Genomic DNA, 22,338 nt, shown 5'->3' with positions numbered 1-22,338 from the left:
GAAAAGACGCATTCACTAATGCTGACGATTTTAAAGTATGCACAGAAAGTGCGTGCGTGGGGAAGCGGGAGTGTGCTCATTTTCCAAAGCACATACGCGTGCTTGTGGCGCATGGCTTCAAAGCACATACTCGTGCATGTGGCGCGTGGCTGTGCACACTCCCGCAAGCCGTATGCCACCACAAGCACAAGTATGTGCTTTGGAAAAAGAACTGCACGGCGGATAAAGGTCTCCTATGCAGTGCATACGCTCTGCGTAGGCAAGACCTAAAGAGGCTATGGGGCTGTGGCACTTGGAACAGCTGACTAGTTTAGCGCGATCCATTTTATGTAAGAGCACTGGTGTTACGTATGTGCAGTGTAGGAAATTAAAGTATGCAAGTTTGAATGTGCACCACTCTTTCACAAAAAGCAAGAGACAGAAACCGAGAATGATGCATAATGAGTGCAGATGGAGCTGATACTTTTCTGAAGAGCAATGGAGGATAACAAACATTACTAAAAAGTAAAAAAAAAACTGAGGAGGCTTATGGGGACAACTGCTGTGCAAGACTAAGCTCCGCGAGAAATGATCATTAATAAAGACATTGTAAGGCCATGCTTTTTAGGTCTAGCTAGAGGCAACTCCAGCAGTTTGCCAGGGCTCATCTAATCACAAAAAAGAGACTGTTAAAAAAGCAGTGTATAGGTAGGGGTTTTGGCACGCTCAGGTGTTTTATTTCCTTTCCAGAACAGACCAAAAGGGTATGGTGTGTAGGAGACTCATACCAGAGCTTAAACCCCTATTTTTACTGATTGGCAACAAGTCAACCTTTGTTTGCATTGGACCTGATCCACCAAAGGGAAACTGGAGCCTCGCTTTCACTCTAGAGCTTCGGGGTGGGAGGGACTTGTGTAAGCAGGTAGGATCAAGAGTTGGACTTCTCTGGGAACAAAAGAGAAGTGTTGGATGAGCACTGGAGGAGATGAAAAATAATCCAAGGATATAAGGAAATATAATGTCTAATTCTAGAAAATGTATGAAAAGGCTCTGGTGGTACACGTGCCACTTTGCAGTGTGCCCTTTATGCAAGAGAAGTTGTCTGAACCGGATTGTAGACCTGCACCTTGCCATACCCATGCAAAGGCAATAACCATTCATGCTCTGGTTTCATCCAAGCATGGATGCCGCTGCGGCAGTGCTGTCATTTTTCACGTTGCTTATGTTCACACTCTGTAAAAATTGCAATGGATCTTCTCTGCTACCACTAATGCTGCGGTGACCTCTGGGACTCGGTGATTGTGTTTCGAGGACACTCCCTTTGCAAAAGATGGCTGGAGTCTGCAAAACCTCATCCTACTGCTCTGTGTGGTTGCACCACCCAGGCTTTCTGCTTGGTCGTTTGCTGTAATATATTTGGATCCAGGAGTCAAGGTGAAGTGGCTGAAGGGAGACCTTTGAGAGCTGCTCTAAAGCTGTGATCAGCTGGAGGCTGGAAGTGGCTTTCATTGGAGCACAGGTGTTTAACTAGGAGCATCACATGGATGTTATATTTAGCCAAGAAGAAGCATCTTAAGATTGGATTGTTAGCAGATGTGCACACCATTATTTATTAGTATATACATTTATTCAGGCATTATCTGATAGACTTCTAGCTGCAGATTCCTTACTTCTGAATTTCCCAGGCGACAGGCTAGATATGGAAACATTTGCTGAGCAATACCCCCTGCCCGCTGTATCAGTTGGCTCCATTCGGCTCCATGTGATGACATCTCCATCCGTAGCATTGTTTTTATGATGTTGCGGTGCCTATATTGGCGCCACCCAGGCACGTGGACGTCAGTACTTTTCTTTCTGCGCAAGTTAAGCACCGATCCAGGAAGAGCTACCCCTCTACCACTTTTTGGCTGTTTTTTTTCTTGACTTTTGTCGAATTCTAAAGTTTTTTAAACTTCGTCTGCAAGGGATGTCTTCGAGGAAGAATGGTTTCAAGCTGTGTGGTGCCTGCCACCGCATGATGTTGGTCACCGATCCCCACCTCAACTGCCCTCGGGCCCTGCGGAGTCGGAAGGGGCCCCATCAGGTTCGACGCCGTCGCCTCCGGCCACGGCTCGGGTGGGGCCTCAGAGATCCGATCCCGGATCCAGGTCGACGCCAATCATGTCACCGCGACCTCCTCTGGCGTCAGACCCAAAGTCTGTGCCCCCAGTGCCAGCCCCATCCTCACCCCCGACGACACTGATCCAGAACGGCGATGCTCAACGGCGATTCCAACGTCAGTTGAACCTAGGGGTTCTATGTTGTCGCCTGAGCACTTTGACGATGTGAGGGGAGGAATGTGAGGGGTCTATGGACCCTCTGAAACACCAGGATGTCTCCTAGGAGAACTTGGACTGGCATGGGGAACTTGGGGAGGCCAGTGGACTGGACACTTCCCCAGATACTGGCATGCTTTCTCTGCCAACAGTGGCTACGGAGGCGGGGGCTTCCTATGCCATGGTGGTGAAGAGGGCAGCTGAGGTCTTTGGACTAGAGGTGCCCTCAGTGCAGGTCAGGACTAATCTCCTGACTGAGGTGCTTCAACCAGGGGCTTCCACTTCCGAACCCCTTTTGCCCTTTAATGAGGTACTTACGGACGTCCTTCTAGGCACATGGTCCAAGCCTAGCACAGGGGCTACTGTGAATAGGACGATTGCACAACGCCATTGCCCAGCTCTGGGCGACCCAAAGTTCCTCAGCCAACACCTCACCCCCGAAAGTTTAGTGGTGCAGGCCGCTATGTCCCACGGTGCATTCCCTTCTTTTCCTCCGTGTAGGGAATCCAAGAGGCTGGACTCATTTGGAAAGAAGTTGTTTTCTTGCTCCAGCCTGGCATTGCAGTCGGTAAATACCACATGCTGATTGGGCCGTTTCTCCCATTCCCTTTGGGAGACAGTTGCGCAAGTGCTGCCACAGGTCCTGGAGGAAGCCCGGGCTGTGCTCTCCGAAGCTGTCGAAGATGGGAGTTGCAGCAAAATTCGCCATATGGTGTGGCCTAGATAAGACAGATTTGCTAGGCAGATCAATTTTAAGGACGGTGGCCTTGAGGCGCCACGTCTGGCTTAGAACAATTAGCTTCTCGGGCGATGTCCAAGCTAATCTGAGGGAAACCCGTCTTTCTGGGGAAAAGGCAGACTCGGCCCTGGCCAGGTTCAAGGACTCTCGAGCAATGGCCAGATCCTTGGGCCTCTCCTCCACTCCTCTTGACCAGTCTTTCTTTCACCCCTTTCGTGGCAACAGAAGGGGTTTCCAGTCGCGTCAGCCCTATCCCAGCAACCATCCTGCATAGACTGCCCAAACCGTGCGGGGACATGGACATGGTGCATTCCAATCCAGGAATGGAAGCTAGAAGTTGTCGGCCACACTGCCCCCAGCAACCGCAGCCTCCAAGCACTCCTAGGCTGACACTGCAGCTACCACACTACTCCAGTTGATGGGAGAATTCATCATCTCCCCCACTGGTGATCCATAACATTGGACAAGTGGGTCTTGCAGATCGTCCAGGAGGGCTATTCACTGCCTTTCCTCTCTTTTCCGCCTCTTATTCTGTCAAAATGGTAACGGCTGACAGAGGAACATTTAAGGTTTCTTCAAGAGGAAGTTACACCTCTCTTGGCCTAGGGAGCTATAGAAAGAGTCCCAGTTCCAGAAGTAGACAGTGGCTGTTATTCCCGCTACTTTCTGATTCCGAAGAAGAATAAAGAGTTGCTGCCCATTTTGGATCTTTGAACTGGTGTCAATGTCTCCCTCAAGGAGAAGTTCAAGATGCTCACTCTAGCTCAGGTCTTGTCTGCCCTCGACCAAGAAGACTGAATTGTAGCTTTGGGCCTGCAGGGTGTGTATTTTCACATTCCCATTCTGCCGGGCCACAGGCGTTACCTGAGGTTCAAGGTAGGCCACGAGCACTTTCAGTTTACCTTGGTCCCCTTCAGTCTTACCAGTGCCCCTTGGATTTTCACCAAGGTGATGGCTGTGGTCGCAGCTCATCTGCACAGGTTATGTCAGTCTTCCCCTACCTTGACAACTGACTGTGGAAGACGTCCTCGGCCCAGGCTGTCGTCTCCCACCTTCAGACTACGGCAGACCTCCTGCATTTGCTGGGGTTCTCGATAAACGTGCCAAAGTCACACCTGACTCCTTCTCAGATGCTCCCTTTCATTGGGGCAGTTCAGGACACAGTGCAGTTTCGGGCCTGTCCTCCCTAGTAGCGAGTCCAGGATATTGAGGTTATGATTCCAATGTTTCAGCCTCTGTCATGGATTTCGGTGAGACTGGCTCTGAGGATCTTAGGCCTCATGGCCTCCTGCATCCTGTTGGTAAAGCATGCCAGGTGGCAAATGCAGGCTATGCAGTGGGACCTGAAGTTCCAATGGGCACAGCATTGGGGAAATCTCACTGACTTGGTTCAGATCTCGAAAGGAACTGCGAGAGATCTGCAGTGGTTATTGATGAACCATGATTGGGTCAATAGAAGACCCCTCTCCCTTCCCCAACCAGATCTCAGTCTTGACAGATGCGTCACTTCTGGGATAGGCTGCCATTTGTTAAGAGGCCATACGTCTCTGGACATGGCTGGAACAGCAGGGCATATCCCCGTTGGTTCAACACCTGGCAGGTTCTCTGAACACCAGGGTGGACGAACTCAGCTGTCGATGGCTAGCAGATCACAAATGGTGTCTCCAGTCGGAGGTGGCGCAAGGTCTCTTTTAACAATGGGGAGAACCTTGGTTAGATTTGTTTGCCTCCGAAGAGAATGCACAGTGTCAGCAGTACTGCACACTGGAGTTTCCATGGTGTCTATCGCTCGGCGACGCCTTTCGTCGAGAGTGGGGCTTGTAAGAAACTGGCTCTATATATACCATACCAAAATGAGGTATAATGTGTATAGAGTCCAAGTGTCCCCAGAGGTAGGCAGAGGTTAAAGTTAGATAGAACCGTACTCTCTAATTGTGGTAGCTTGGTCGAGCAGTAAGGCAGTATCAGAGGACAGTGTTAAGCATTTGATGTACACACTCAGTCAGCAAATGAATTCACACACTCAATAACTGAACTCTAAGCCAATGGTTTTTGTATAAAAATATATACTGTTGTTTTATCTTTAGAACCAAGCAAGCCTGGCACAGGTATGCATTAAATACTTTGCAGTAATACGTTACTTGATTGAATACAGTTCGAAAAGGCAATAGAAATTGTACTTGACTTGATTTACAGTTAATGTAGTAGATTACAACACTCAGCAAATACAGTACATTGAAATGTATAGGCTTTTTCAACAAATTGCAAGTTACTTTTACGCTACTTTTTCTTACTCAGTGCTAGATGCCTAGATTCAGCACTGGGTCATGTCCTGCAAGCAGGTGAGAAAACACGTTTTGGTTATTTGTACAATTTTTAAAGAATATCTTTTCAAAACTCCTCACTTAGTCGTTTTTTGGAAGGAAAATTGTCAATGTTCTCCTATGAAGGAAAAACAGGTTATCGGTTTGCAGGTAAGTAATCGACTATGGGAGTTAAGGTTCTGGGGTTAGACTTAGGGGTCCCCCAGGGTCACTGATGCACGGTTGTTGCACCCTCAGCCGCACTAGGGCGGCCAGATGCAGAGTGTTGAGGCCCAATGTTATCCTATGAAGGATAGGGGGTCTCCGGTTGCTGGCTGCTAGCAAGCAGGTCACGGGGTTGTGGGAGCAAAGTTCCTAGGGTTTAGCTCAGGGCAAGTTGGGGACCAAAGGTGCACCCTTAGCGGCACTAGGGCGGCCGGTTACAGGGTGCTGTTTTGAGGTCGGGTGCCCTGTTTCCAAAGAAACACTGCAGGCTCGGGGACGAGGATCTTCTGGGTGCGACCACCACTTCGAGGGGTAAGATGGGATGTCGTGGGTTGGTTAGGCACCGCCGGTTTGGGCACACAAGGCCGTGTGGCGTCGGGTGCAGGGGTACCTTGGGACGTCGGATTTTCTTAACCGCTCTGGTTGTGGTAGGGGGGATCCTCTGGCTTGAGGCTGCAGGCGTCGTCTGGAGGCTTGAGGCAGGTCAAGAGTCACCGGATCTCGAGTCAGGATTGCCGGGGTGACCTCCTCGTGGTATTTTTCCATTTGCTCTCGGGCCGGGTTTGCCGGGTGTAGAGTGGGATGGATTTGCGGTGTCCAGCCGGAGCCAGAAGCTGCAGTTTGAACAAGTCCAGTGTTCACGGGAGATTCCTTCCTTGAAGTGAAGGCCGGCAGGTCCTCCGTGGTTTTTGAGGTTGCTGGCTGCAGGACACACCAGGGTTTTCGCAGAAGCAGGTTCGAGGGGAGACAGGCCGTTAGGGCTGGGCCAAGTCAGGGGGCGTCGTCCTCTTGTTAGCTCTGCACGGCTCTTCGGTCATTCTTCTTATCTTCTTTTCTTGTTGTTGCTGGATCTGAGGAAGCAAGGTTCAGGGTGCCCCCTAAATACTAGATTTAGGGGCGTTACAGGTAGGTAAAGGGCAGGATATACAGTTCGGGTGTAAAGGGAATCCTAGCGCTCCCACAAGATTCCACAATTGTATTCGTGTACTCGTAAGTAAACTATGGTGCTTTCAAACTCGGGGATTAACACCCAATTCCCCCAAATTCAATCCAAGATTGATTACACTATTTTCCTATGTTGATGCACACGCCATAAGTTAAAGACACAGTATAACAGTAAACCAAAAAAGGACAAAATTCTTTTGGGCTTCTGTTCTTCTTTAATTTTCAGTAAAGTCTTCCACTTTCTTAGTTTTCAGTAAAGTCTTCCACTCCCCAATGCGTTTCGTCGCTATAGGGATTAACCCAAACGACTTCCTCAGGGCTGGAAGTAACATAAATAACGATATTGGAGTACAGATAATTAATTAATATAAATAAGCCCAAATACCACACTAAGTGCAGAGGAAATCTTTTGTGCATAATTAATCAAGTAATCTCTATACATTACATTCAGCAATTACGCAAGTCATCAACATACCCTCAAACCACAGTGTCCTGTCCCAAAGGCAGTAGTCAATGAAAGCTAACGAATAATAAATTGTCTTCATAAGGTGTTTGGTTTATTTGCACCCCATATTAACGTCTGTCACCACTAGTGAGGTGCATGCTCATTAAAATCACTCTCAAATGGTGTGTCTGTACCTTATTTCTTTGGTTCAAATACCTAAAAACGATTCAAATTGTGACAAGATATTAGTTACTGCGAAGCACATGAGGCATAAGCTAATCATTTTGAATAATATTTAATCAAACAACTCAACTGCTCATGTACCTTACCTCCTAATCTGGTACGCTTTCAGTTCAGATTCTCTTAAAATTCAAAGTTTGCCCAGTAACATAAATGTCGATGCTAGACCCTACAAAGTAAATACAATAACTAATGTAACACCCTAATCGAATGAGTTACCAACTTAGTGTCCATATGTTTACGTATTATGCAACTAGTTTCTTTATGAATCTTATGCTACCTTTATTTCTTATCAGTATACGGGCCAGCAACACAAAGTTTCCGCGTAGTCCGTTATAAGTATCAGGTCTACAAATCTTCACCGACCCCACGATAAACTCCTCCAACGTCAGAATATCTTTCCAATTAAACAGAATAGGTTCCTGCCAAGTTCCCTGAAGTACGGGGACCTACGATTCAAAACAGGAAACCATTCACAATTAGCCGTGATCAGTAGCCCACTTGCTAACCCAACGTGAGACTTTGGATCGCATAACTACTGCTGACGCTTACCTTTTAACGCTCTCGCCACCCGGATAAGTCAGGGGGCGTCGTCCTCTTGTTAGCTCAGCACGGCTCTTCGGTCATTCTTCTTATCTTCTTTTCTTGTTGCTGGATCTGAGGAAGCAAGGTTCAGGGTGCCCCCTAAATACTAGATTTAGGGGCGTTACAGGTAGGTAAAGGGCAGGGACCAATGGGTCCCATCCCTGTGGTGGGTACACACCCTATTCTGCCACTCTCCAGTGGGATGGGGGCAGGTGCCTGTCCCGGGTTGGCTGGGTCCCCCCCATCCTCAAGATGGCGGAGACTCGAGGTTGTGCTTCACCTCGCTTCCCCCACCTGAGGAGTGGAGTTGGCAGAGGTGGGCACACCTCTCTTCATCACTTGTTTTTCACCGCCTGTTCTCCCACCCAAAGTGGGGGGTAGAACCAGTGGGGACCAGTTGCTGAAAGCAGCAAATGGTCTGGAGAGGCTCACAAAGGCAGCATGCCTTTGAAGCTTCTCCTTCGTGAACCCTGCCCATCCTGGTGGCGCGGGCTTGGCACCTCGTCCCAGGATGTGTATTGTTTCAGGCCCCAGAGAGCAGCAGCTCTTGACCCAGGGGTCCAGAAACATGTCTGTTAGTGGCAGCCTAAGCAGCTTCTCAGTCCGGTCACTAGAAGTTGGTCGAATTTCAGGGGGCATCTCTACGATGCCCTCTGTTGTGCATTTTACATTAAATCCCACACTGGCATCTGTGGGTTTAATGTGCTGAGAAGTTTGATACCAAACTTCCCAGTCTTCAGTGTAGCCATTATAGTGCTGTGGAGTTCGTAATGACAAGCTTCCAGCACCATATACTCTTAATGGCAACACTGCACTTACAATGCCCAAGAATGGACTTGGGCACTGTAGGGGCACAGGGCTCATGCTCTTGTGCCCTCACCACTGGCATAGTGCACCCAACTGGAGGTATGGCTGATTCTAGGCCAGGGCAGTGGTTTGTTAGGCATGGCACACAGGGCTGTATGCCATTTGGACTCTTCACTTTGTTCTGCACCGAGACACGCAGCCTGCAAAGGCAGTGTGTGTGTGTGTGTGTGAAAAGGTGCAGGGTCACTAAGGGTGGCACAATAAGTGCTGCAGCCCTTAGGGGCCTTCCCTGCTCACAGCGCCCTGGGTACCTATGGTACCATTTACCAGGGGCCCACCTGTTGCCAGGGATACTAATTGGGTTTGTTTTGGGGAAAGAACACAGGCCCTGGGAACCTGAATGGCAGGGACCCAGGGCACACCAAGAAAAAGTGCATCAGTGGCCATGCAAAAAGGGGGAGGGTTACTGCAACAGAAACCCACTTTCTTACAGAGCTCAGGCCTACTTTATGCCTTTCCGTCCATACCACTCCTGCACAGGGTTCTGAAGAAGATCAGGAGCGACCGGGCCCAAGTCATCCTTGTGGCCCGGACTGGGCAAGGAGAATCTACTATTCAGAGCTTCTGAGAATGAGCATCAATCCTCCAATCAGGCTGCCCCTCCAGTAAGATCTTCTGTCGCAGCAGCAGGGGATGGTTCTCTGAACTCTGCCCCTCCATGCGTGTAGATTGAGCGGTAACAGTTGATAGCTTTTGACCTTCCTCCTGAAGTCTGTAATGTTTTTCTGGCGGCCAGACGACCCTCCACTAAGACGGTATACGCCTGCTGTGGGCAGAAATTTGTATTATACTGTACAGAAAGGTCTATTGACCCTCTTTCTGCTTCTCTTTCTACTGTCCTTTTGTTCATTCTGACCCTTGCCTAACCGGGCTCTGCTTTGGGAAGTCTCAGGGGTTAACTTTCTGCTCTGGCTGCTTTTTTGCGGCTGCCAGACCAGCCTTCTCTCTTCAAATTTCCTATTGTACATAGATTTCTTAAAAGGCTGGCTCACCTGTTTCCACCTACGGCCTTTGTTATGCCGCAGTGTGACTTTAATTTGGTCTTCACCTACCTGATGTGCGCTCCTTTTGAGACTTGGCACAATTGTCCCCTCCGGCTGTTGACCATCAAAACAGCCTTCTTAGTGTCGATTACATTGACCTGGAGCATGAGAGAGCTGCAGACATTATCTTGCTCATCTCCTTATCTTATGCCCTTTCCGGAAAAGGCGGTCTTCGCACACGGGCATCCTTTTCGCCAAAGGGTGTGACCCCTTTCCATCTGGGTCAGTCCATCACGTTGCCCACCTTCTTTGCTCCCCCACATCTCTCTAAGGAAGAGGAGTGTCTCCATTGACTGGACCCAAAAAGAGCAATGTAGTTCTACCTTGACTGCACAAAAGCTTCCTGGGTGGTTGACCAACTCTTTGTGGGGGTACGCGGGAGCAAAGAGGGGAAGGGCAGTGCAGAAAAAGGACCATCTGTTATGCCTTGGCAAAGAAGCAGCCCCATAGGGATTAAGGACCCGTTCCACCAGGGGAAAGGATGCGACTGCGGCCTTGGCTCGGGGTGTCCCAGTCCAAGACATCTGTCAGGCAGCAACGTGGGCATCCTTGCACACGTTTGCAAAACACTACTACCTGGACGATCAGGTCCGCAGGAACGTGCACTTTGCCCGTTCAGTCCTGCAGGACTTCCTAGTATAGGAGATTGGTCCGCAGCCCACCGCCAGTATGGTATGGCTTGGGTATCTAATTCAGAGGTAAGGAATCTACATCTAGAAGTCTACATCAGATGAATAAGTTACTTACCTTTGATAACGCATTATCTGGTAGAGCTGCAGATTCCTTACAGCCTAACCCATGCCTGCCCGGTTTACGGACTAATATTGTAGGGTTAGGGTTACTCCCCTTTTCAGGCCCTAGTTTTGCACACAACGTCAGTTACTTCGTGGCGCTGCGCTTTTGGTGTGGAAAAAACAAAAGTACAGATGTCCGTGCGCCTAAGTGGCGCCTATATAGGCACCGCAACGTCCTAACGAACGCTAACGACGCTGCCAACGTCATGCGGAGCTGAATGGAGCCACCCGATGCCGTATGCAAGGGGTATTGCTCAGCAAAAGTTTCCGGATCCAGCCTGACGCCCGTGAAATTCAAAGGTAAGGAATCTGCAGCTAGATGGACTGTCTACCAGATAATGCGTTACCTAAGGTAAGTAACTTGTTCATTTAGTTAATTAATGTATTCCGTGTGCTTGCCTGGGCGGGTGAATTAGTGAATGCAAGAATGAAGAAATGATTGAAAGCAAGAATGGGTGAGTGATTTAGTTCACAGGTGGATGCATGGGTAAGTGAATGCATAGATATTTGGTTGCATGAGTGGAAGAGTCCATGGACTGTTGAACGGGTGACTGAGTCTATGCACCCAGTCACCCATTCATCCATTCATGTAATGTCTCATCCATCCACTGAATCGATCTTGCATTCATCTACTCACCCAAACTTGGCAATCAGCGGAGAATCACTCCTGTTTATTTGAAAAAGCCAGACCCTATATCTTTTCCACTGCTTATAATAAATGTGTTCCATCAAAAAGTTCTAGGAGTTCTGTGACCTGAAAGTTTGTGAATGTGTCTTTTTCTCATACTCTAGAACTAGCCTTACACTAAGTAATAATCTCTGAGTAAATAGGGGGATTTCACTCATTTGCAGTAATACTTTAGGTGTAGTTGGGTGAGTCCTAGAGCAGATTTGTCTTCCGTTCTGGTCTTCATGATGACAAAGTCTGTCTTCTCAGTGAGATGGCTATTAGCCCATATAGGCCAATAATGTGGCTTTGGTTAAGACATGGAAAGACAATGAAAAGCATTATTGATAGCTGCACTGTTCCCAATACAAAGCAGTAAGCTAAACATACCACTAGAATGCAAATCTCGGCTGAATTTGTACGAAAATTGAAATTAAAAAGAAACAAAAAAAATGTAATGTTCCTTCTCAAATAATTGGGCAATTACAATCCAAAACAATCTTTATATATTATCAATTTAATTTAAAATGACTCCTCTGTAATTTGCTATACATCCCTGGGGAACTAGAGAACTCTAACATGGCACCATCCATGCAGTCCAACCTAATCATCTCTTGGCTACCAAATGGGTCAGCTTAAACCCTATTCACCCAGGTGGACATTCTCCCACCAACATAAGAGCCCATAGTGGACACACTTCTACTGTAATCTGCACAGAAAGCAAATAAAGAAATCACAAATCGGAGATCTGCAGAGCCAAATCCGGGCCACAAATGTCCTACAATTAATTTGTGCATCTGTTGTCTTGATCCCCCACACTTCTGAGCACTGCGCACTAAGATGAAAGCACCTCTCTGGCCATTGTCACCTCGCCAAAACGCGTCCGCATTTGCACACTTTTCTTGAACATCACCGCTACATCCATGGAGCCCCGTAAGAGCATGCTTGTTACCCACTTGGGAAGGAGCTTCAGAACCCCACATAGGGGTACGAAGCACTGTATAAACTTTGTATATTATACAATATGTTTTATTCTGTATTTGGCTCTGTAGGCCAGGTTACCGAGCCAAGTCAGTGAATCTAAGAAACCTATTTGTTTCACTGCTTGAACTGTGGGAAAAGATTTGATTCAGCAAATACTGATGATTTGAAACAGCATTATGATTCCTTACAACATACACTAATGTGGGTAAATATACTTAACACAACAACGAGCAGTTAAATGTTGTGTACAATTTTTGCATTTGCTATTTTATTTTCAGTTATGGTGCATCTGGCGTCAACATATATTAATTTTACGAAAATTACCTGCTTGTGTTGCATTTATTTGATACTTTCCTTGAGATTGTTGCAAAAAACATTTGGTCAAACTTGTTATGTGCTCTTTTTCTCAGCATAATCAGCAAGCTGGAAGAACATGATGAATTCTTTCCAGCATTTGAAGCACTAATGCGTGACCTACTCCAAATTTTAGGTATGGTTAATAAAACGTACACATTTGTATTAGTGTTGTCACATGCACATTGTTCTTTTGCATCTATTTTTGGTGATACCGTTGGCTTGATTTAACAAACTAGAGCATTCATTTGTAAATGTTAAGTTTTATCATTCTTTCTGAAAAGGTGAGAAATCCAAATGTAACAGTCCTTCAACAACATGCGCACAAAGATCATAATGAATAGATAGTAATTAACAAACTGTCATCATAAATCTGATAGACACATCTAGCCGCAGTTTCCTTATCTTAGAATCCTCGACAGGCACCAGACTGGATCCAAAAGGTTTCTCAGCAGTACCTCCGTGCATTGGTAGAGGGCGTCGAGCGACTCTGCAGCGACGTTGTCTCTGAATGTGACATCTCCCCGCTGCGCTGATGTCAGTTCCTTCTTTTCCATGCTAACATGCGGATCCGCATTATAGTTCCTCTGGCCATTTTCGGCCTACGTGACGCTTTTTCATCGACAAAGCAGTGTGCCTTTCTTCTGTGTCCTCGCGGTTTAAGCCTTGTGAGTCCTATGGTCAACAAATATCTGCTATGAATCCTCACTCGATTTGCATGTGGTGTTTGGGTGAGCACCACGACTACAACGAGTGCGATTTTTGTCAACGGGTCCGACCGAAAGCACGCAGGGAATGCCCCATGAAGCTTGTGGCGGCACGAATTTCACAGTCTTCGAACTCTTCTCATCATCCTCGGTCCCCTAACTGTTCTGGTGTCAGTCACCTTTGATATCTGGAGGTAAGTCTCGGTGCCAACAGTCAAAGTTGTGTTGCCTCCTGCCTTCGTCGTCTACCACTGATCCCCACTCTTCTGTTGAAGTGCCGAGGCATGAGTCTGCCCCACGTCTTCCCACCTATCCTGGGGCCAAGGTGTCTTTGACCCAGATGAAACAATATTCTTAATCCCTTCTTTCTGTTCTGAGTCATCACCTCCCTCTGGCGCGCTCTCTAGCCCCACGGAAGTGCACGAGTTCGTGCCTGTGAATCTGTTGGTGGGTTCACCCTCAGCTTCAGGTCAGCCTCTTGTGTCTGACACCTCAGCGGCACCGGTACCAGTGTACAGCCCATCACAGCTCCCGCTTCGGGTCTACCAACTCCAATGTCAGCATTCGGCTCTTGTCTGCCGGTTACAATGGTGGTGCCATTGACGCTGATTGATGCTCCTTTCGACGTCGAGGAGTCCCCTTCTCGGTGGCGACCAGCCTCAGTTAAAGCACCTGATGCGGCGCCAATGGAACCAACTGTCTCAGACTCCCTTCCTCTGTTTTTTCCTTCTGAGGACCATGGTTGTGGAAGTACTACAGAAGGAGTGTCTCCTCCTCCAATTACAGACACAATACAGCCCCCTATACAATCTGGCTGGTTACTTGACTTGGGTGACACCAGGGGCTTAGAATCTTCTCCAGCCTCCTGTCTTCTCCTGGTTTGGCTACAGAGGCGAGTTCCGATTGCCCTATATTTACACCTTCCTTCGGTGGAATTGTCAACAGACTCCTTAATTGGTGTTCTACACCCTGCCCAGTCTGATGTTGAGCCTGTACTTCCTTATAATGACTGTCTTTTCGATATCCTGTTGGGTGCTTGGACTAAACCCAAAGCAGGGCTCCCTGTGGACCTTTTAATTTCTCACAGGCATCACCCCACCCAGGAGGATTCCTCCTGTCTACTTAGACATCCCTCTACTAAAAGCTTTGTGGTTCAGGCTGCTTTAGCCATGCAGAATATTGATTTTCTTCCCCCTGATGCTTGTGGTAGGCGTATATTTCTCTTCTTCTAATGCTGCTTTGTGCTCTCTGAACACTTCTTGTGTGCTCACCAGCTTCTCCCATGCCTTGTGGGAATCTGTGGAGCGCCTCTTGCTCTCCCTTCCAGAGGAAGCCCGAAATGCTCTTGTTTCCCTGGTAAAAGATAGCATCTGGTGTGGTATGGATACTACCCATTCTGTTGGTCAGGCTATGGGCTTTTTCCATTGCTCTACATCGGCACGCCTGGTTGCTTACTTCCAGGTTTTCGGAGGCTGTGCAAACTGCTTTGATCGACATGCCTATTGATGGCACCTCTCTTTTTGGTGCACACGCTGACTCTGCTTGTTGCCAGATCAGGGATAGTCACGGTGGTACTTAGTCTTAACTCTGTTGTTGTACTAAGATCATTGGGGACACTTGTTTCCCCGTGCTTTGACTCTTTTCCGCCTCTATAGGGCGTAGTTCTTCTCTCCCCTCTAGGGATACACCCGGTGTGGTGCTCCTGCTTGCTGCAGGTATTTTTTTTCTGGGTTATGCTTTCGATGACTGGTTTAGTTTCCAGCCATCTGGACCTTATCTTACTTTGTGGTCTCCTGGGGGGTCTATATATTGGCTTCTTTTTGCCGCTTGAATTGTCCTTTGAACTTTTTGGCAGGTATTCTGTGTATGTTGTGCTGTTGCACTATAGCCTTGTTCCCTGTTTTCAGGGACCTTATTTTCCATGCCTTGGAGGCACTTTTGTGAGCTACTTATGTACCTTATATCCCTTATAGGGACTTCACCTTCCTCTATTCTTTGCCCTTATGTCCATATAGGCTATGCTGGTGCCACAGGCTGGTAACCTCTTGGCCTGATTTGCTTACATTTCCATCTACGACCATTTTCAGTGTGGCCCTTCTCTTTGCCTTGTTTTACTCTGTGGAATTCATTGATTTCTTATGTTATGTTCATATTGGTTCAAGCCTAGATTCCACAACTCCAGTCTTGTCGTGATCCTGTGACTGTTCGTCTCCAGCAGACTAGTATTCTTGTGCCTGTTTATACATATCTGCTATCGTAATTGTGGGTGAACTGTTGTGTCTGCTGTTACTTTTGGTCCTCTTCACCCGGGACACTGGTCCCCTTGCTTGTTTGGATCCTTGACTGGTATCCTTGTTTCACAAGTGGCTGGGTTTCCCTTCCTTTCTTGTATATTTCCTCCCTCCGCTCCCGCCTTTGTGGTGTCCCCACCCCTCTTCTTTCTGTGGGAGAGGTTCTATTCCCCCCTTCCTATTTGGGGGTATTTCATTACTTTTACTTAGGGCCTATCCTATCTTTCCTTAAGTTTCCATGAAGCGTAGCTCAGGTTTCTTACCTGTTTCTCCTGCTTCCATAAGTTGGACAATGTGTGATTGTCAAAGTCAATTATACGTTGCCCTTAGTTTCTGCCAGCCCATTTCATTCACCCTGGCAGTCGTAGTCTTCTTCTTCATGGTGGACTTCCACATGCTCTTTATTTCGCTTCTCCTGATACAGCCTGCTGGCACCCTTCCTCAATCGGGGGTGTTGGTTCTTGGACTGTTGCCCTTGTTTTCCTGTAGTGGGCAGTACCTTTCACTTCTTACTCTTGTGTGGCATTGATACGGTTTTCCCGCCTTGTCTTTCTGTCCCCACCTTAGTTACTGTCATAACTTCTTTTTTATGACGGCAGGACATATTATCTCTGTCCCTCTTTGGTTACCTCTGTTCTTGGAGCATCCTTCGTTCCTACACTTGTCCTCCTCCCGCTCACTAACGAAGGACGTGGGTTACCTTCAGAGGAGTGGATATACTTTTACTGTACCCTGTATGTCTTGTGTCTCTACCCGGAATTTTGATGGTTATATGCAGACTCATTCATATAAACATTTATATTTGGATGTCTCAGCATGTATATGCATATCTCTTGAATGGATCTTTTGTAGATGTTTTTACTTCGGGCATATCTTTGTGTGTTTTTACACATATGGTTATTTGGTCTTCTATACAGTGTATGTCGCTGCGCTTTACCTACACCTTCTTGGTGTCCTGGTTCCGCCTTCTTGATTGCACTTGTCTGTTTCCTTCCATCTCTTCAGTGAGCATCTCTGTTACATTTTATCAGAGGATGCCTTATATATCTATCAAGTTTCCCAGTGTAAAAGCGGTTTCTTTACCGTTCTTGTTTTTCAGCATTCATTGTTCTCTCGTTTCTTTTCCCCATCCTTCTTTCATTGCAGGCCCCTTTTTTCTAAATCTAAATTCAGGATCCTTTCCTTGTCGATCGGTGGCGCTCTTTATTCCTTGTATGTGTTCACTGCTGCTGAGCTTGCTGTGTATGCTCCTTCCATTGGCTTTGAACCTGGGCCCTACGGACTATTGTCCTTGGTCCCTTTGTATCCTCCGAATCGCAGATTCCTTACCTTTGAATTTCGCAAGCATCAGGCTGGATCCGGAAACTTTTGCTGAGCAATACCTCTTGCGTGCAACGTCGGGTGGCTCCATTCGGCTCCGCGTGACATTATCGGCTTCGTTAGCATTGGTTATGATGTCGCCGTGCCTACATAGGCGCCACCCCAGGTGTGCGGACGTCAGTTCTTTTCTTTCTGCACCAGTTAAGCGCTGATCTGGGAAGAGCAACCCTCTGCCGCATTTTGGCAGGCTTTTTCACGACTTTTGTCGAAATGTATTGGATTTTCTTACTTAGTGTGTGAGGGATGTCTTTGAGGAAAACAGGTTTCAAGTTGTGTGGGATTTGTTCCGGCATGATGTCTGTCAGCGATCCCCACCGCTTATATCTGTGGTGTCTCCAGCTTGACCACGATACAAAGTCATGTTCGGACTGTCGGGCGAAGGCACCGAAAAACATGAGCGAGCGTGGGATGAAGTTACTCACGGCCCGGCAGTCGACACCGTCAAGCGAAACTCCAAGGAGGTCACGGTCCCGATCGAAGAATGAGGAGGTCCCGGGAGAACTCATGGAGCCCTAAGTCCTCTTCCTCCCATTCGAGGTCCTCCGGACACTCCGGGAAGAGACACAAGAAGAAGAAGAAGTTCAAGCGGACTTACTCTTCACCTCAACTGGCGTCTGTCGTCTAGAGAGGCAAGGAGCACCGATGCTCTAAGCGCGGAGCCGGAGCCAGAGTCGACTTTGCGTCTCTCCCCCTTTCCAGGAGCTGGAGCAAGTCCTGCTCAAATAAAATAATTTTACGACGCCATGCCACACGTATTTGAGCAGAACGACCCTGCTGGTGAGCCTTCGGGCCCCGCGGAGTCAGAAGGGGCCCCATTGGGTTCGCTACAGTCTGTTCCGGCCACGAAGCCGGTGGGGCCCTAGAGATTCGATTTTGGATCCGGTTCGATACCGGTCGTGCCAACATGACCTTCTCCGGTGCCGAATACGAAGTCTGTGCCTGCAACGTCACCGATACAGAGCCGGAACAGCGTCGATCGACGCCGAATCTGATGTCGACAGTACCCAGAGGTTCTATGTTGTCGCCTGAGAACTTTGAGGATGTGCTAGACTCAGGAGAGGTGAGGTCTGGGGACCCTCTTGAAAACCAGGAAGTCTCTGAGGAGAATTTGAACTGGTGTGGGGAACTTGGGGAGGCCAGTGGACTGGATATTTCTCCAGATACTGGCATGCTCTCTCTGCCAACAGTGGCTACGGAGGAGGGGGCATCCTATGCCATGGTGGTTAAGAGGGCAGCTGAGGTCCTTGGCCTGGAGCTGCCCTTGGTGCAGGTCAGGACTAATCTCCTGACTGAGGTGCTTCAACCTGGTGCTTCCATGTCCGAACTCCTGTTGCCCTGAGGTACTTACAGACGTCCTTCTAGGCACATGGTCCAAGCCTAGCACAGGGGCTACTGTGAATAGGACGATTGCACACCGCCATTGACCCGCTCTGGGCAACCCAAAGTTCGTCAGCCAACACCCCACCCCAGAGAGTTTGGTGGCGCAGGCCTCTACATCCCAAGGCGCATTCCCTTCCGCCCCTCCGGATAGGGAATCCAAGAGGTTGGATTCATTCGGGAAGAAGATGTTTTCTTCCTGCAGCCTGGCAATGCGGTCGGTGAATACCGCATGCTTATTGGGCCGTTTCTCCCATTCCCTTTGGAAGACGGTTGCACAACTGCTGCCACAAGTCCCAGAGGAGACCTGGGCTGTGCTTTCCCAAGCTGTCAAGGATGGGAGAGATGCGGCGAAATTCACCATACAGTGTGGCCTAGATACGATCGATTCACTGGAAAGATCAAGTTCAATGACAGTGATCTTGTGGCGCCGCTCCTGGCTTTGTACAACTGGCTTCTCAGGTGATGTCCAAGCCAATTTGATGGCCAGGTTCAAGGACTCTTGGCTACGGCCAGATCCTTGGGCCTCTCCTTCCCTCCTCGTGGCCAGTCTTACCTTTCGCCCCTTTCGTGGCAACGGAAGGGGTTTCCAGCTGCGTCAGCCATATCCCAGCCACCATCCCACACAGACTGCCCAAGCCATGCGAGGACGAGGACGCTGTTGATTCCGATCTCAGAATGGAGACCAGAAGTCAGCGACCACACTGCCTCCAGCAGCTGCAGCTTCCAAGCACTCCTAGGCTGATTCTGCAGGACCACATTACTCCAGTTGGGGGGAGAATTGGCCATCATCTCCCCCTCTGGAGATCCATAACATCGGATAAGTGGGTCTTGCAGATAGTTCAGGAGGGCTATGCCCTACCTTTTCTTTCTTTTCCTCCTCCCATTCAGCCAATTGGTGAACGGCTGATGGAGGATCATTTAAAATTGCTCCAAGAGGAAGTTACAGCTCTTTTTGCCAAGGGAGCTATGGACGGAATGCGAGGGGACATTCATACTGCAAATGGCCCAAAGAACGGGGCATGAGAAGATGTTGGAAGCAGCAAGGGCATGGGTGGCATTAGTGGAAGTCCTGCGGCAACCTACTGAAGAAGGGGGTGAAAGCCTTGATGGGGAGGGCCCTAATGCAGGAGACTGATCACTTGACACATCTAGCGTCTCTGACTGCTGGTCACACAATGGACCTGACTGGTATCACACACACCCCGCACTGCTTTACCAGCGGTTCATGCAAGATGAAATGGCACATAATTCGCAATATGGGGTCGGCCTAAGACCACACGTAGTTGACCTGCTCATAAAGCGGCATGCCTGGGGGGTGGGAGTTTGGGGTGGGGTGGGGTGGAGCTATACGGTGAGCACTGTGCTGGAAGAAGAGCCTTGAGGAGATTCATAAATGATACATACAACAAGGGGCAAAGGTCTAGAAGTCAGCCCGGGTCTACGATGAATACTATTTTCCTATTTCACTAGCGAGACTGCTGGATTGCAGTTGGAACTGTTGGGGTCATTATGTTTAACTGCTTCATTATGCATGGAGGGGCTCGTGCACAATCCTAATATTATCTGTGAGTTGTTTAATTATGTCATCTGGAAAATCAATAAAATCTGTTTAAAAAAAAAAATCAGGGGACACTGGTCTCCAGCGAAGATTGGGCTCCCCATAAATTTGTTGGGGCTTCAAGCGATTCCGTTGGCATTGAAGGCATTTCATTCTTCTGTCAAGGGGAAGCTTGTGCAGGTGTTCACAGACAACATCACCGCCATGTGGTACAGCAACAAGGAAGGCGGGGTGGGGTGGGGTCGTGCACCCTTTGTCGAGAGGCCCTGCATTTCTGGGCATGGCTGGAACAGCAGGGCATAACCCTGGTAGTTTAACACCTGGCAGGTTCACTGAATGCCAGGGCGGACGAACTCAGCCATCGATGCCTAGCGGATCACGAATGGCGTCTCCAGTCGGAGGTGGCGCAAGGTCTCTTTCAGCAGTGGGGATAACCTTGGTTAGAATTGCTCGCCTCTGAAGAGAACACGCAGTGTCAGCGGTACTGTGCACAGGAGTTTCCAAGGCGGCTATCGCTCTGCAACGCTTTTCGTCGTGAGTGGAGTTCAGGCCTGTTGTACGCCTTTCCGCCAATACCACTCCTGCCCAGGGTTCTGTAGAAACTCAGGAGCGACTGGGCCCAAGTCATTCTTGTTGCTCCGGACTGAGCAAGGAGAGTCTGGTATCCAGAGCTTCTGAAAATGAGTTTCGATCCTCCGATCAGGCTGCCCCTTCGGGAAGATCTTCTGTCGCAGCAGCAGGGGAGGGTTCTCCACCTGAACCTGTCAACTCTCGCCTCCATGCATGGAGATTGAGTGGCGACAGTTGATAGCTTTTGACCTTCCTCCCGAGGTTTGCAATGTTATTTTGGCAGCCATTCATCACTCCAGTAAAACGGTATACGCCTGTAGATGGAACAAATATGTGGCATGGTGCACAGCAAAAGCCGTTGACCCCCTTTCTGCTCCTCTTTCCAAGATTCTTTTGTACATACTTTCTTTGGCCCTGCACTCTTCTTTGGGTACGCTAAAAGGATATCTTGCAGCTATCTCTGCTTTTCTTCAGCTACCAGATCAGCCTTCCTTATTAAAATCTCCTTTTGTTAAAAGATTATTTAAGGCCTTACTCAGCTGTTCCTTCCGTCTCCCTTCGTAATGTCCCAATGGGATTTAAATCTGGTTCTCACTATTTTTATGTGTGCTCACTTTGAGTCTCTTCATAGCTACCCTCTCAGGTTGCTGACTCTAAAGACCGCCTTCCTTGTTGCCATCACCTCTGCTTGCAGGTTGAGCGAGCTGCAGGCTTTATCTTCCAAGCCCCCTTTCCTAACTATCTATCTGGATAAACTGGTGCTTCAGACAAAACCTTTATTCCTTCCTAAAGTCGTAACGCCTTTTTATGTAGGACAATCTATCACTCTGCCCACCTTTTACCCACCCCGCATCCCTCCAAGGAGGAGGAGAGACTCCACTGTCTGGAACCAAAACGTGCATTGTCTTTTTATCTTGATCGCACCAAAGACTTCCGTGTGGATGATCAACTCTTTGTTGGCTATGTGGGCGCCAAGAAAGGTTGGGCTGTTCAAAAATGGACTATCTCCTGATGGGTTGTCTTCTGCAACAAAATATGGTATGTTTGGCGAGAAGGAACCTCCTGTGGGGTTGCTTGCTCACTCCACCAGAGCAAGGGCAGCAACCATGGCGTTAGCACATGGAGTGTCAGTCCTTGACATCTGTCAGACAGCAATGTGGGCATCCCTCCACACATGTACCAGATACTGCTGCCTAGACAGCCAAATCAGGAGGGATGGGCACTTTGTCCGTTCGGTCCTCCAGGACTTCATGGTACGATCTTGGTTCACAGACCCTCCTCCGGGGATGGTATTGCTGGGGTATCTATCCTAAGGTAAGGAATCTACAGCTAATAGTCCCTATCAGATGAACAAGTTACTTACCTTCGGTAACAATGTATCTGGTAGAGACATATATTAGTTGTAGATTCCTTACCGCCCCACCCATCCTGCCCGCTCTGCGAACTGATTTCTAGGGCTAGGGACTCCATTACAGGGCCCTAGTTTTGACACACCAGTGGTCAGTGTCTTTCATGGCTCTGCGCTTCTAGTGTGGAAAGTCGTGTTAAGAACTGATGTCAGCGCGCATGGCCGGCGTCTTGTAGGTCCTGCGAGGTCATCCCAGCGCCCATGATGCCGATGACGGACGCAAAGCCAACCGACGGCACCCAACGACGCGCAGGGATACTGCTGAAGAAAAATCTCAGGGTCCAGACTGACGCCTGGGGGAAATTCTAAGGTAAGGAATCTACAACTAATAAATGTCTCTACCAGATACATCGTTACTGAAGGTAAGTAACTTGTTCTTCTAGCACAGAAGTCATTTCATTCACGCTTACCAAGGAAAAATGTCCTCAGTCACAGAGATGACATGACAATCTGATAAAGACATCTAGCCGCAGATTCCTTAACTTAGAATATCCCCAGGCGTCAGACTGGATCTGGAATTTTTTTGCAGCAGCACCTCTGCATGCCGGGAGGATGGCAC

At 48.5% G+C, this 22,338-nt stretch overlaps 1 protein-coding gene across 4 annotated transcripts in view; it reads left to right on the top strand.

The window, feature by feature from the left end:
• The window catches only part of CEP70 (centrosomal protein 70), a 450,608-nt gene that overhangs the window by 362,591 nt on the left and 65,679 nt on the right, over positions 1-22,338 (top strand). For all 4 annotated transcript variants that reach the window (XM_085647489.1, XM_085647491.1, XM_085647488.1 and 1 more), the window contains one exon: positions 12,542-12,621. In XM_085647489.1, coding sequence (XP_085503615.1) covers positions 12,542-12,621 — 80 coding nt within the window. The remainder of the gene's footprint in view (positions 1-12,541; positions 12,622-22,338) is intronic.

Source organism: Triturus cristatus, chromosome 3_2, assembly GCF_964204655.1.
Source record: "Triturus cristatus chromosome 3_2, aTriCri1.1, whole genome shotgun sequence".
Taxonomy (NCBI): Eukaryota; Metazoa; Chordata; class Amphibia; order Caudata; family Salamandridae; genus Triturus; species Triturus cristatus.
This window is presented reverse-complemented; position numbering and strand designations above follow the sequence as displayed.